Source organism: Cherax quadricarinatus, chromosome 2, assembly GCF_038502225.1.
Source record: "Cherax quadricarinatus isolate ZL_2023a chromosome 2, ASM3850222v1, whole genome shotgun sequence".
Classification (NCBI taxonomy): Eukaryota; Metazoa; Arthropoda; class Malacostraca; order Decapoda; family Parastacidae; genus Cherax; species Cherax quadricarinatus.
In genome coordinates, this window is record NC_091293.1 from 55,289,044 (window position 1) to 55,302,408 (window position 13,365).

General features: G+C 44.4%; 1 protein-coding gene across 1 annotated transcript in view; it reads left to right on the top strand.

Moving 5' to 3' along the window:
• Positions 1-13,365, top strand: part of LOC128685523 (uncharacterized) — a 646,662-nt gene that overhangs the window by 477,642 nt on the left and 155,655 nt on the right. The window contains exons 3-4 of the mRNA XM_070088321.1: positions 5,598-5,703; positions 8,045-8,225. Of these exons, the coding sequence (XP_069944422.1) occupies positions 5,598-5,703; positions 8,045-8,225 (287 nt within the window). The remainder of the gene's footprint in view (positions 1-5,597; positions 5,704-8,044; positions 8,226-13,365) is intronic.

A 13,365-nucleotide genomic window follows, 5' to 3' on the forward strand; every position in this document is an offset into this window, starting at 1 on the left:
TCTTCATGACATTGCACTTGGCAGGGTTGAATTCAAGAAGCCAGTTGCTGGACCACGTGTTCAGCCTGTCCAGGTGTCTTTGAAGGTCTGCCTGATCCTCATCTGATTTAATTCTCCTCATTAACTTAACATTATCTGCGAAAAGGGACACCTCTGAGTCTATCCCTTCCATCATGTCATTCACATATACCAGAAATAGCACTGGTCCTAGGACCGACCCCTGTGGGACCCCGCTCGTCACAGGTGCCCACTGTGATACCTCATCCCGTACCATGACTCGTTCTTGCCTCCCTGTCAGGTATTCTCTGATCCATTGCAGTGCCCTTCCTGTTATATGTGCCTGATCCTCTAAATTCTGCACTAGTCTCTTGTGAGGAACTGTGTAGAAGGCCTTCTTGCAGACCAAGAAAATGCAATCAACCCACCCCTCTCTCTCGTGTCGCACTTCTGTCACTTTGTCATAGAACTCCAGAAGGTTTGTGACACAGGATTTGTGTGTGTGTGTGTTGTGATGCAGTTCAGATGGGCTTGTGAGGTCTCTAGGGAGACCTAATTATATGGTCACACCTGCCTTAGCAAATGTCGGGTAGTCACGCCCACGTCTGAGGTCTTTTGTTCTTAACAGCGTCAGACCTCGGCGTCAGGTCGTAACACGTGGTACATACACCATTGGGGAGGGGGTACTTTGACTACGATATAAGCCCAGGGAAGAGCGGAGCAAAGAGGTTGTTGGTGACAGGTCCGTCGAGCGCGAGCTCTGGACAGCCGCGTGTGTAGTGGACCACACATTGGGAATCTCGGGTCAGCTGGTCGGTGAATTAAGAGTGAGTACTAGTCCGTGTTACTGATAACATCTACCCTTCCCCCTGGTAATAAGTCTCATAGGTCAATTGTTATATTGTGTAAATTTCCATCAGGATATGTTGTATTCTAGCCCTTTTATGTTATTAAGTAAACTATAGCCATAGTTCCCATTTTTATTTGTACCTTCATATGCTATTCCCTATTTTGTTAAGCACTGGGATATACAGGAGACGTGCTCACTCGCTGGGATACCTCCGGTAGAGTGGGTAGAGGTCTCACATGGTGGCAGCGGTTTAGCGTTTATCATTAAACGCGGCTCACGTGCTTTACGACTGGTCGGTTTTTGCTGTCAAAACCAAATATTAATTTCTTTGTGTCGCCTATCATTTGTTTTACCGTTCACTGTGACCGTAACCTTAAGAATAAACCAGGACAATCCTACTCTTATGGTTGTCAGGTGGGTGATGACCAAATATAATTTGCGTAGCAAGACGTTAAATAGTGCAATCAGACGATCCAGTAGGATACAGGTGAAGTTCCTCGTGAACAGAATGGCAGAGGCTAACGTCAATGTTAGTGATCTCGCACCAGGCTCAAGTGAAGGGTCTAGCAACATGGTTCCACAGCAAGATTCAGTGATTAATGTTAGTGAGGGTATAAATAATCAAGAAAATGAGATTTCAGTGATAAATAATACTTCAGGGGTACATATGTCAGGGACAAACCATCCCCAGGCCCAAGGCTCAGGAACGAATATAGGTTCCACGGTGACCCCCAGTAGTACCACGAATACTATGGCCCCAGTGGTATCTAATACATCTACCACTGCTGTTAGCCCGGGAGTATCAATTTTACCAACCCGGGATGCTACTAACCCCATACCCCCGTATTTTAATAACCCAGTTAATGCTGACTATAGTATGTATCCTTATCTTAACTCTGTGCTTCATAGTGTTATTGCTCAAGTTATGAGTAACCCTCAATCCCCTATTGTTGTACCTGCTCCCCAAGTCCCTGGGGTAGCTGCCTATAGGGTTCCCACTTCTGCGCCTGGTTCTACAGTTACTAGTATACCTAACCCCTCAGTAACCATAGCTTCCCCTGCTGTGTCAGGTGTTCACCTGCCCAATGCTGTTCCTGTAAATACTAACCAAACACCCACACTTGTAACTACAGCTGGGGAACCATTCAGTATTTCCCCGAATGGGTCCTTATCTAATATACCGGGACTCCCGACCCAACCCCAACTTCTGAGCCTCCAGCCTTCCCAGGTCAATCCTTCCCTAACCAAGCCACTCAACGTCCCAACGAACCCTATGCTTCAGCAAAAGATTTTATCTTGGGCATCAGCTCCAGATAGTAGTGTTGGAACCTCTATGTGTGGGACAGTAATTGTTGATAGGCCATATTTAGAAAATTTGCCGAAATTTCATGTAGAAGATTTGCCGAGGAATCCCATCGAAAGAAATATCAAAGTAGAAGCTTGGATTAAAAATATTGAGGCCATTTTGTTTAATATATCTGATGAAAAATGAAAGTTTCACTGGAGTTCAGGGCAAACTGTAGATAACACAGCATCCATATTTAGTCTCCCACAATTTATTAACGTAAAGGACTGGAGTAATTTCAAGGATGCTATAAGATATAGGTTCCAGACGGCAGTATCAGTTGAAAATATCCATCGATACCTGGAACAATTGCAACTGAAGGAGGGACACACTCTAAGGGACTTCAGTTGTCTGGTATGGTCCAGGCTGGAAGATGTCAACGGAACTTTAAAATATAATACAGAACAGCTGGAACTTTATAAAAAGCAGGTATTTTGTGAAGGGTTGCCAGTCTGGATGAGAACTAGAGTTGCTATGGTACTAGCCATTAAAACCTTCGAAGAACTAGTTCAATATGCCATGTCTCTCGAGTCCGAATATGGTAGAGACAGAAAGGGAGATAGAATTGTTGCCTCAGAGAGAGAGTAACACCTGAGTCACCATATGTGGCGACAACCAATAATGAGAAGAAGTATATACCCCCGCACCGCAGGACAGGCGGTGGTGGGCGTAATAAACAGAATGCTCCGAGAACTAATCAATGCTGGGAGTGTGGCGGGATTGGCCATATTAGGGCCAACTGCCCTAATTTTCGTTCCTAACGAAAGAAGAAGGTACAAGGTTAAGAAAGATAGGTCTGATAACCTTGTTACCAAAGATGAAAGACCTATGATTAAAATAAGAGTAAATGGAAAAAAATTGGTAGCTTTCATTGATACGGGAAGTCAGGTGTCAATAATTAAGCGAGATGTATGTAATAACTGGAGGGGTTGTAAAATAAGCAAAGCTAAGAGAGAGATTACTGCTGTAAATGGTAATGATATTAATGTCGAGGGACAAACTGACCTGTACTTTGAACTGGGTGAAAGTTATAAAGTTCACGCTTGTTTAGTAGTGTCTGGAGTAAGGTTTCCAGGGGACTTACTCTTAGGTATGGATTTTCTCAGAAGGTTTGACTTCCTCTTGTCGTATGGCAAAGGAAGGGGAACCAGTCGGCTGATACTGGATGAGGTTTCCTTTCCAATAAAATTCATAGAACATCCCTCAATAGTAGCTTCTATGAGTAGGAGTAATAAATTATTCAAAACCCCATCTAAATCACTTTTTGAAGCGCAGTTACCTAATGTGAACTCTGCAGACGCAGATTATGCAGTTCATGTATTATATAACCAGGTATGTCCACCTAATACATTCAAATTTATTAAAGGTTCAGTGGGAAGGAAGGTCGAGCCAGGAAGTATCTTACAATTAGCGGGGAAGCTAGAATCCTTCCTGGTGCCTCATCATCTAGCCCAGGTTTCTGAGAAAAGACATATCTTAATACCAGTGATAAATCTGACAAGTAAAGCGTTAAGATTCAAGAATGGTAGAAGGTTAACATCAGCTGAGATTATCCCCAAAGACTTAATTTTTGAACCTGACTCCGTTAAGCTACCTGGCCGAGGTCAACAATGTGGAGCACTTAATACCCGCTGGAGCTGTTTTCTACGCCAGGAAAACCTTACGAGGTTTGGCTCAATGGATAATTAGCGAGGATGACTACAGGAGCTAGTTTATTTCTAGTAGAGTACAGGAAGGCACTGGAGCCCGATATTTAGTTTTAAGGAGACATGACGGATAAGGAGGTTTCGCACCAGAGTCATTGTTATTCGTTTCTTGTGCTAGAATTTATTAAACCTACTGATCTGTGTGAATTCATATTATTTGCTATTGTATTGTAATAGAACAAGATTAAAAGGGTTAGGATTACTTTCTTGGGTTAAATAGTCTAATATCTTACTTAGGACAAAAGGGTTGTCCTAGGACAAATTGTCCTAGTTCAGACATTTTAAATTGGGGGAGAAAGGGGGATGTGATGTAGTTCAGCTGGGCTTGTGAGGTCTCTGGGGAGACCTAATTTAACCAATTATATGGTCACACCTTGCCTTGGCAGACGTCTGTAGCCACGCCCACGTCTGAGGTCTTTTGTTCTTAACAGCGTCAGAACTCGGCGTCAGGTCGCAACACGTGGTACATACACCATTGGGGAGGGGGTACTTTGACTACGATATAAGCCCAGGGAAGAGCGGGGCAAGGAGGTTGTTGGTGACAGGTCCGTCGAGCGAGAGCTCTGGACAGCCGCGTGTGTAGTGGACCACGCATTGGGAATCTCGGGTCAGCTGGTCGGTGAATTAAGAGTGAGTACTAGTCCGTGTTACTGATAACATCTACCCTTCCCCCTGGTAATAAGTCTCATAGGTCAATTGTTATATTGTGTAAATTTCCATCAGGAGATGTTGTATTCTAGCCCTTTTATGTTATTAAGTAAACTATAGCCATAGTTCCCATTTTTATTTGTACCTTCATATGCTATTCCCTATTTTGTTAAGCACTGGGATATACAGGAGACGTGCTCACTCGCTGGGATACCTCCGGTAGAGTGGGTAGAGGTCTCACAGTGTGTGTGTGTGTGGACTCGACTTAGAAATTGACTGACAAGGCAATTCCCTGAAATATGCTAATTTCTCAAATATCAATACAATCAAACAGTTTGCTTGAACAATACGATGGCACATTTACCAAACAGCAATAATGTTCGAAGCAGAAGAGTAGCATTTTGAAACTTTTGAAGCCATGCAGGAAGGATATTTGGAAGTTAACAGAGCGAATCTAGGAATCTGAAAATAGGCTCTACATCGATGACCATAAAACAACTACACATGCCAACTGTTCCAAGAATTTTGTCTTAGTTACCGTATACCAGTGTTGGAAATTGAAGCTGATTGGATGTGGCCATCTTGTGCTGTGTGTTATGAGCGAAAGAAAAACGATTCTCTGGAAGGAAGATACCTAAGACAATTTTTTGTTAATATTCCATCATTAGAAATTCATCTGTTGAGTTCCCTTGTCGACTTTAACTGTTCTTAAAAAAATCCACTTAATATATACTAGTATGATCCTGTGGGTAGTTTTGTATTATTTATAATCTCTTATATTAAAAAAACTCATCAACTTCGTCAGTATGCTGTGTGCTCAGTAAAGCAGTAAATTAATAAACGCGCAGAACTCTGGAAGAGTGCGCAGCGAGCATATACCTCAACCACCTGAACATTTTTCCAACACTTTAACCACACAATGCCTCCTCCTTTTTCTAATTAACCGCATCCTACCCTCTCCTCCGCTTAATAACTCTTTCCCACAATTCCCACCTCATTACCCTAACTCCATTACATTACTTAAATACATACATTGTCCTGTCATCAACAGAGTCGGTGGTGGAGGCTGGGTCGTCCATGGTGCGGGCGGAGGAGGTGACGCTTGTGCTTCTGGCGCTGGTCTTGTGGGGAGTCGCTATAGTACTCTTCTTCCACAGGTAAATATGCTACGCTAGTGTACGGATCATCCACAGGTAAACACATTTGGCAGGTGTACGGATCTTTCACAAATGACCCCACAAGTTAAGAGTCAGGTCTTACACAGGGGACCTCTCAAGACAGGTACACAGGAGGCTTCTCAAGACAGGTACACAAGGGACCTCTCAAGACAGGTACACAGGGGACTTCTCAAGACAGGTACACAGAGGACCTCTCAAGACAGTTACACAGGGGACCTCTCAAGACAGGTGCACAGGGGACCTCTCAAGACAGGTGCACAGGGAACCTCTCAAGACAGGTACAGATAGTCTTACTCTTTTGACCTATCATATACATACAGAGTCTTTCAGGGGTGACCTCTCGAGTACACATGGGCATTGTCATTGCCTCTCGAGTACACACGGGCATTGTCATTGCCTCTCGAGTACACATGAGCACTGCCATTTCCTCTCGAATACAAATGGGCATTGCCATTGCTTCTCGAGTACGCACGGCCTTACACAGGTGACATCTCAGGTACACATGGTCTTACACAGATGATCTTTTTTTTATTGTTAAATTCATGGAGAAGCTCTAAACCCATCGAGGTCATTCACAGCTTAGGAGGTAGGTAACAATAAGGGAAGGGAAGACTAACTCTAGTTTCCTGGAACAAGAGCCCTTCACCAGTATCAGTGTCCCTTCCTTTCCCGCCTCCACTGCAATGGTGAATAAGGTGACAATTAGAATGTATAAGGCATAACTTGCCGACAGATAGTAAGAAGACACTAAATATAGGAAAGTCTTTACTGATGCAACGTTTCGCCGACGGGGGCGAGACTGATCATGTGCGTGGAAACAAGACAACAGCGCTTGTTAAATGATACACTAGGTGCCTCAGGAAGTGGAGCATCAGAGAAGCACTGCAAGATCCCTGCTGTCTCACATTATGCTCTAAATTTGCTGTGTTCTAAGACGATGTGGATGGTGGATGTGCCCGACATAAATGTGCTACTATTCTGTTTAATGATACTGGATAGTTTGACAGTTAGACTCCAGATAACTGTGTTCATTTTAATTATTTTCAAGAAATAACCCTAAAGGTTTATCCCAGACGATTTCATGACCACGGAAGTTACGGTACTGTATACAAACATCGCTGGTGTTGTAGGCACGTAGGCGTAGGGCAATTTCTCCAATGTCTTTAGATGCAGTGAATGATGGGGAGGACCTTGTGATGTCTCTGTCCTGGAAGTAATTAGAGCTACATCAAATGTTGGCTTCGTGCAGGACAGGAGAGACTACAATGGTTATGATCCCAGTGGATAAGATGAGTCTGCGTTCAGTATTACTTTATAAGTTCTGACAGTATTGCGTATCTGAGTGACATTTCGCTTACAACGAAATTTTATGTGGAGAGGGAATTTGAGGCCACTGAAGGTTCTCTCAGCTTTCAGCAGATCATCATCGCAAACCCTAAGTGTCCAATGGAAGAAATCGATTATTATGTCTCTTATAGATCATGATGTTAGTAGAAGTGCGGGCAGTCATGTTTATTAGTGACTTTCCAAAAAAACAGTTTGGTTGACTCGATCTTGTGTTTTCTCTGTACATAATAAAGCCTTTCCCCTGAGAGTGTAACCTTAATGGAGATACTTCATATTATTATTATTATAATCAAAAAGAAGCGCTAAGCCACAAGGGCTATACAGCAGAGATACTTCATAAAAAAAACATATCTCCTGTGTATTGGATAGGATGGAAGAAAACCTCTGAAGATCCGGTAGCTGATGAACTTTTGCTCTTAGAATTCTTGACGATATCCTCAGTGCCCCACTGAGGTCTACCAGCCCAGGCTGACGGATTTCAACACCTTGAGTGAGCACCATCCTGCGTGCTGGAATATGACAGGGTAAACATAGTTTTTGTTCGCACTGTGTAACTATCATATAGAATAGGTAGCAGCACATTGCTGATATGTCTGATATTTTTTAAAAAAGAAACGTACCAATAAAGCTTCCCCTGAATTTAACATCTTAACAATAATGATAATAAAAATGATGATAATAATAATGATAATAATAATAATGATAATAATAATAATAATAATAATAATAATAATATTATTATTATTATTATTATTATTATTAGTAGTAGTAGTAGTAGTAGTAGAAGTAGTAGTAGTACTAGTCGTAGTAGTAGTAGTAGTAGTAGTAGTAGTAGTAGTGGTAACAGTAATGGAAGTAGTATATGATTATTATAACTAGAGTAATAATAATAATAATAATAATAATAATAATAATAATAATAATAATAATAATAATAATAATAATAATAATCTCTGATGTGCTGTATCAACAGATGGGGTAAGATCAGGATGCTGGAGCCCTACCAGCCTGAATACAAGCCTCTCAACCACTCCCCAGCCTGTCCCCTGGCGCCCACCACACCCACACAGACACAGCAGCGACCTACCAACCTACGTCCACTGCTACCCAGGAAGAGCTCCTCCCTCTGCTTCACTCCATCCATGCTGCGAGCGGTGAGTGCAGGAGGGAGGGAGGAAGGGAGATAGAGGGACGATGTGTATGAGATGGAAAAGGTGGATGGTTGTGGGAAAGGGAAGGAGGGATTGTAAAAGTAGGAGGAAGTAACGGCGGAGGTAACACGACAGGTAGGAGAATAAAGAAGTGGGAAGGAGAAGTGAACTAATGAAGATGACTGGCGATGGTAGGGAAAGGCAGGCATGAATGAAGAGGAAAATAATTGATTGATAGGTAAGAGAGGGAGAGAGAGAGAATTTAATGGGAAGGTAATGGATGGAAAGTGGGGCAGGAAGGCGGTATAAAGACAGAGAAGGGTAAGAAACCGAGGAAGAGATAGTGATGAAAAGGGGAAGAGAGACAAAGTAAAAATTTACCCCTGTTCCTCAGCTAAAGGATTGAAACAAAATCTTTTCTCTCTCTTGCACACACACACACACACACACACACACACACACACACACACACACACACACACATACACACACACTAGCCGAGGTGGCTAGAAGAGCTCACATGGGGAAGCAAAGTTACTAGTTATGGGTGATTTCAATCGCAAGGAAACTGACTTGGAAAACCAGGAGCCCCATGGGGGTCCTGAAACATGGAGAGCCAAGATGATGGAGGTGGTACTGGAAAACCTCGTGCATCAACATGTTAGAGACACTACCAGAGAGAGGTGAGGATGATCCAGCAAGACTGGACCTTGTATTCACCTTGAGTTGTTCGGACAATGAGGATATCATGTATGAAAGGCCCCTAGGAGCTAGTGATCATGTGGTTCTGTGCTCTGACTGCATAGTTGAGCTACAAGCGGAGAGAGTAGCAGGAATAGGATGGGAAAAAACAAGCTACAAAAGGGGGACTACACAGGCATGAGGAACTTCCTGCAAGACGTTCAGTGGGAGAGAGAACTGGCAGGAAAACCAGCACAAGAAATGATGGACTATGCGACAACAAAATGCAAGGAGGCAGAGGAGAGGTTTGTTCCCAAGGGAAACGGAAATAATGGGAAGTCCAGAACGAGTCCTTGGTTCACCCAAAGGTGCAGGGAGGCAAAAACTAGGTGTACTGGAGAGTGGAAAAGGTACAGAAGACAAAGGACCCAGGAAAATAAAGAGATCAGCCGAAGAGCCAGAAACGAATATGCACAGATAAGAAGGGAGGCTCAGCGACAATACGAAAATGACATAGCATCGAAAGTCAAGTCTGACCCGAAGCTGTTGTATAGCCACATCAGAAGGAAAACAACAGTCAAGGACCAGGCAATCAGACTGAGGAAGGATGATGGGGAGTTCACAAGAAACGACGTGTGTGAGGAGCTCAACATGAGATTTAAAGAAGGATTTACAGTGGAAAGCGGTAGGAATCCAGGATATCAGAACAGGGAGCTACACCAACAAGTGCTGGATGAGGTACACATAACCAAGGAGGAGGTGAAGAAGCTGCTATGTAAACTTGATGCCTCAAAGGCGGTGAGACCAGACAACATCTCTCCATGGGTTCTTAGAGAGGGAGCAGAGATGCTGTGTGCGCCACTAACAAAGATCTTCGACACATCCATTGAAACTGGGCAACTACCTGAGGTATGGTAAAGCTCATGGAGCAGGGAGAGAGAGGACCTAGTAGCGTTCAGTGAGAAGGCAGGGCCAGGAGTTGAGTCTCGATCCCTGCAACCACAATTAGGTGAGTATACACACACACACACACACACACACACACACACACACACACACACACACACACACACACACACACACACACACACACACACACACACACACACACACACACACACACACACACACACACACACACACACACACACACACACACACACACACACACACACACACACACACACACACACACACACACACACACACCTAGAAAGGAGTAGGCTCATATGTGAAAACCAGCACTTCAGGCATTGAAAATCTTGCGTCACTAACCTTCTGGTAAGGTAACAGAAGTAAGACAGGGGAGAGTCAGATGGGTAGACTGCATTTTCTTGGACCGTAAGAACGCTTCTTACACAGTACCGCACGAGAGACTGGTAAAAAAAATAGAGAATAAAGGAATAACAGGAAAAGCACTGCAATGGATCAGGAAATAGCTGACAATAAGGAAACAACAAGAGATGGTACGTGACGAGGCGTCGGAGTGGGCGCGTGTGTCAAGTAGGGTTCCACAAGGGTCGTTCCTAAGGCTGGTACTGTTTCTTGTCTATGTGAATGACTTGCCAGAAGGTATAGAGTTAAAGGTGTCCCTATTCACAAACGACGTGAAATTAATAAGAACAAACGGACAAGGATCAGAAAAGACTACGAAAGGATCTGGACAAGCTACAAGCCTGGTCTGACTAATGACTCACGGAGTCTAACCCCAGCAAGTGCAAAGTTATGAAACTTGGGGAAGGACGAAGAAGACCGCAGACTGATTACAGGCTAGGGAGGTCAAAGGCTGCAAAACTCAATCAAGAAAAGGATATTGGGGTGAGCATCATACCGAGCACATCCCCCAAAGCTCATATCAACCAAATAATTACAGCAGCATATGGGCGCAGTAGTTATTTGTAAAATAACTAAGAATACCGTCCGTAAGTACAGTGTACGTCAGGCGTTTATTGAAGTACGCAGCACTAGTATGGAACTCATACCTGGTCAAACACGTCAGAATATTAGACAAAGTGCAAAATTTTGCAGCAAGACTAGTACCGGAGCTAAGGAACATGTCTAAGGTTAAGGGAACTCAACCAGAAGATACCGGAGGATAGGAAATATAGGGAGGGTGAATATGATGACGTACAAAATACTGAGAGGAACTGACAAGGTGAACAGGAACAGAATGTTTCAGAGGTGGGATATAGCAACAAAATAGCACAACTGGAAGTTGGAAACTCAGATGAGTCATAGGAATGTTAGGAAGTATTTCTTCGGCCTTAGAGTTGTCAGGAAGTGGAACAATCTGGAGAGTAAAGTAGTAGAGGCAGAATCCATTCATAGCTTTAAGAAAAGGTACAATAAGGCTCTTGGAGCTGGGAGAAAGTGGACCTATTAGCGACCAGCAAAGAGACGGGGCCAGGAGCTATGAATCGACACCTGCAACCAAATACACAGACACAGACACACACACACACACACACACACACACACACACACACACACACACACACACACACACACACACACACACATAATCTGGTTATATCACCTTTACGTTACAACGGAACCTGAGCTCTTACATGTACCTTTCCTGGATGGATACACGTGCACTCTCTCTCTCTCTCTCTCTCTCTCTCTCTCTCTCTCTCTCTCTCTCTCTCTCTCTCTCTCTCTCTCTCTCTCACTCTCTCTCTCTCTCTCTCTCACTCTCTCTCTCTCCTCTCTCTCTCTCTCTCTCTCTTGCCTTTCTGTTTTACTATCCTGACCTCATCTCTCTTGACAACAAAAAAGGTGGTAGTTCAGCTTTTATTGGCAAATAACTTTGATACAGACTACAAGGTCTTCTATTTTATTTCTCTCTCTCTCTCTCTCTCTCTCTCTCTCTCTCTCTCTCTGTCTCTCTCTCTGTCTCTCTCTCTCCTCTCTCTCTCTCTCACTCTCTCTCTCTCCTCTCTCTCTCTCACCTCTCTCTCTCTCTCTCTCTCACTCTCTCTCTCGCTCCTCTCTCTCTCTCTCACTCTCTCTCTCTCTCACCCTCTCTCTCTCTCTCTCTCTCACTCTCTCTCAACCTCTCTCTCTCTCTCTCTCTCACCCTCTCTCTCTCTCTCTCACTCTCTCTCTCTCTCACCCTCTCTCTCTCTCTCACTCTCTCTCTCACCCTCTTTCTCTCTCTCTCTGCACCTTCCCTAACCTTTTCAACTATACTGTTCCACCCTTTCCTCTCCCCTCTTCTCTCTGCAGCTTCCCCTCATATCTCCCAGCCGGTTGACACCTCAAAGACCTGGTAAGTCCCCTCGATCGATACCCGTCAGTCGAATTGAATTTAATCTTTAGGAGCAGCAAAGAAAGTGCAACAATACTAGTATTCTTATACAAATATTTTATCACGGGTTTGTTTAAACAAAATACTTCTTCGGGTCTCGTTTCATTTTGTTTTTATTTACTAGTTATTTAAATATTGCTTCTGTCACTTCTGTTATAACATAGACTGGCAATTTTTTTTTCTGTATTTGCTCTTTTCTATATTTGTTATTCCAGTCTTAATCTTGTAAAAACTAATAGAAGATTTTTTAAAAAAATTATGTTATAACAAAGTACAGTCACATTTTCACCAGAAATTTAAGCCGAACTTAACAAATTTAAAGTTAAGTGACTAATTAGGAGAAGATCAAGTATGTGATGAGAATTAGAATGTCGTTCATTTTATTGTAAAGAGAAAATTACGTTCGACTAGCACCTAATGCCGTTCTTTGTATTTAAATTTGCACACATATTTTTTCAGTTTATGCTAGTCTGTGTTATACGTCAGTGCTTGTCACCTAGGGTAATTGGTCACCATGGGGTGACCCGGGCTAGTACCCGGGGTGACCCGGGCTAGTACCCGGGGTGACCCGGGCTAGTACCCGGGGTGACACCCGGGCTAGTACCCTGGGTGACCTGGGCTAGTACCCTGGGTGACCCGGGCTAGTACCCGGGGTGACACCCGGGCTAGTACCCTGGGTGACCCGGGCTAGTACCCTGGGTGACCCGGGCTAGTACCCTGGGTGACCCGGGCTAGTACCCTGGGTGACCCGGGCTAGTACCGGGTGACCCGGGGGGCTAGTACCCAGGGGTGACCCTGGGCTGTACCCGAGGTGACCCGGGCTAGTACCCAGGGTGACCCGGGCTGTAGCCCAGGGGTGACCTGGGCTAGTACCCAGGGTGACCCAGGCTAGTACCAGGGGTGACCCGGGCTAGTACCCGGGTGACCTGGGCTAGTACCAGGGTGACCAGGCTGTACCCAGGTGACCTGGGCTGGATACCCGGGGTGACCTGGGCTAGTACCCAGGGGTGACCCAGGCTAGTACCCGGGGTGGGGATGGGACCCTGGTGGTGACCCAGGGCTGGCTGCCCAGGGGTGACCCGGGCTAGTACCCAGGGTGACCCTGGGCTAGTACCCAGGGTGACCTGGGCGGTAGTACCCAGGGTGACCCTA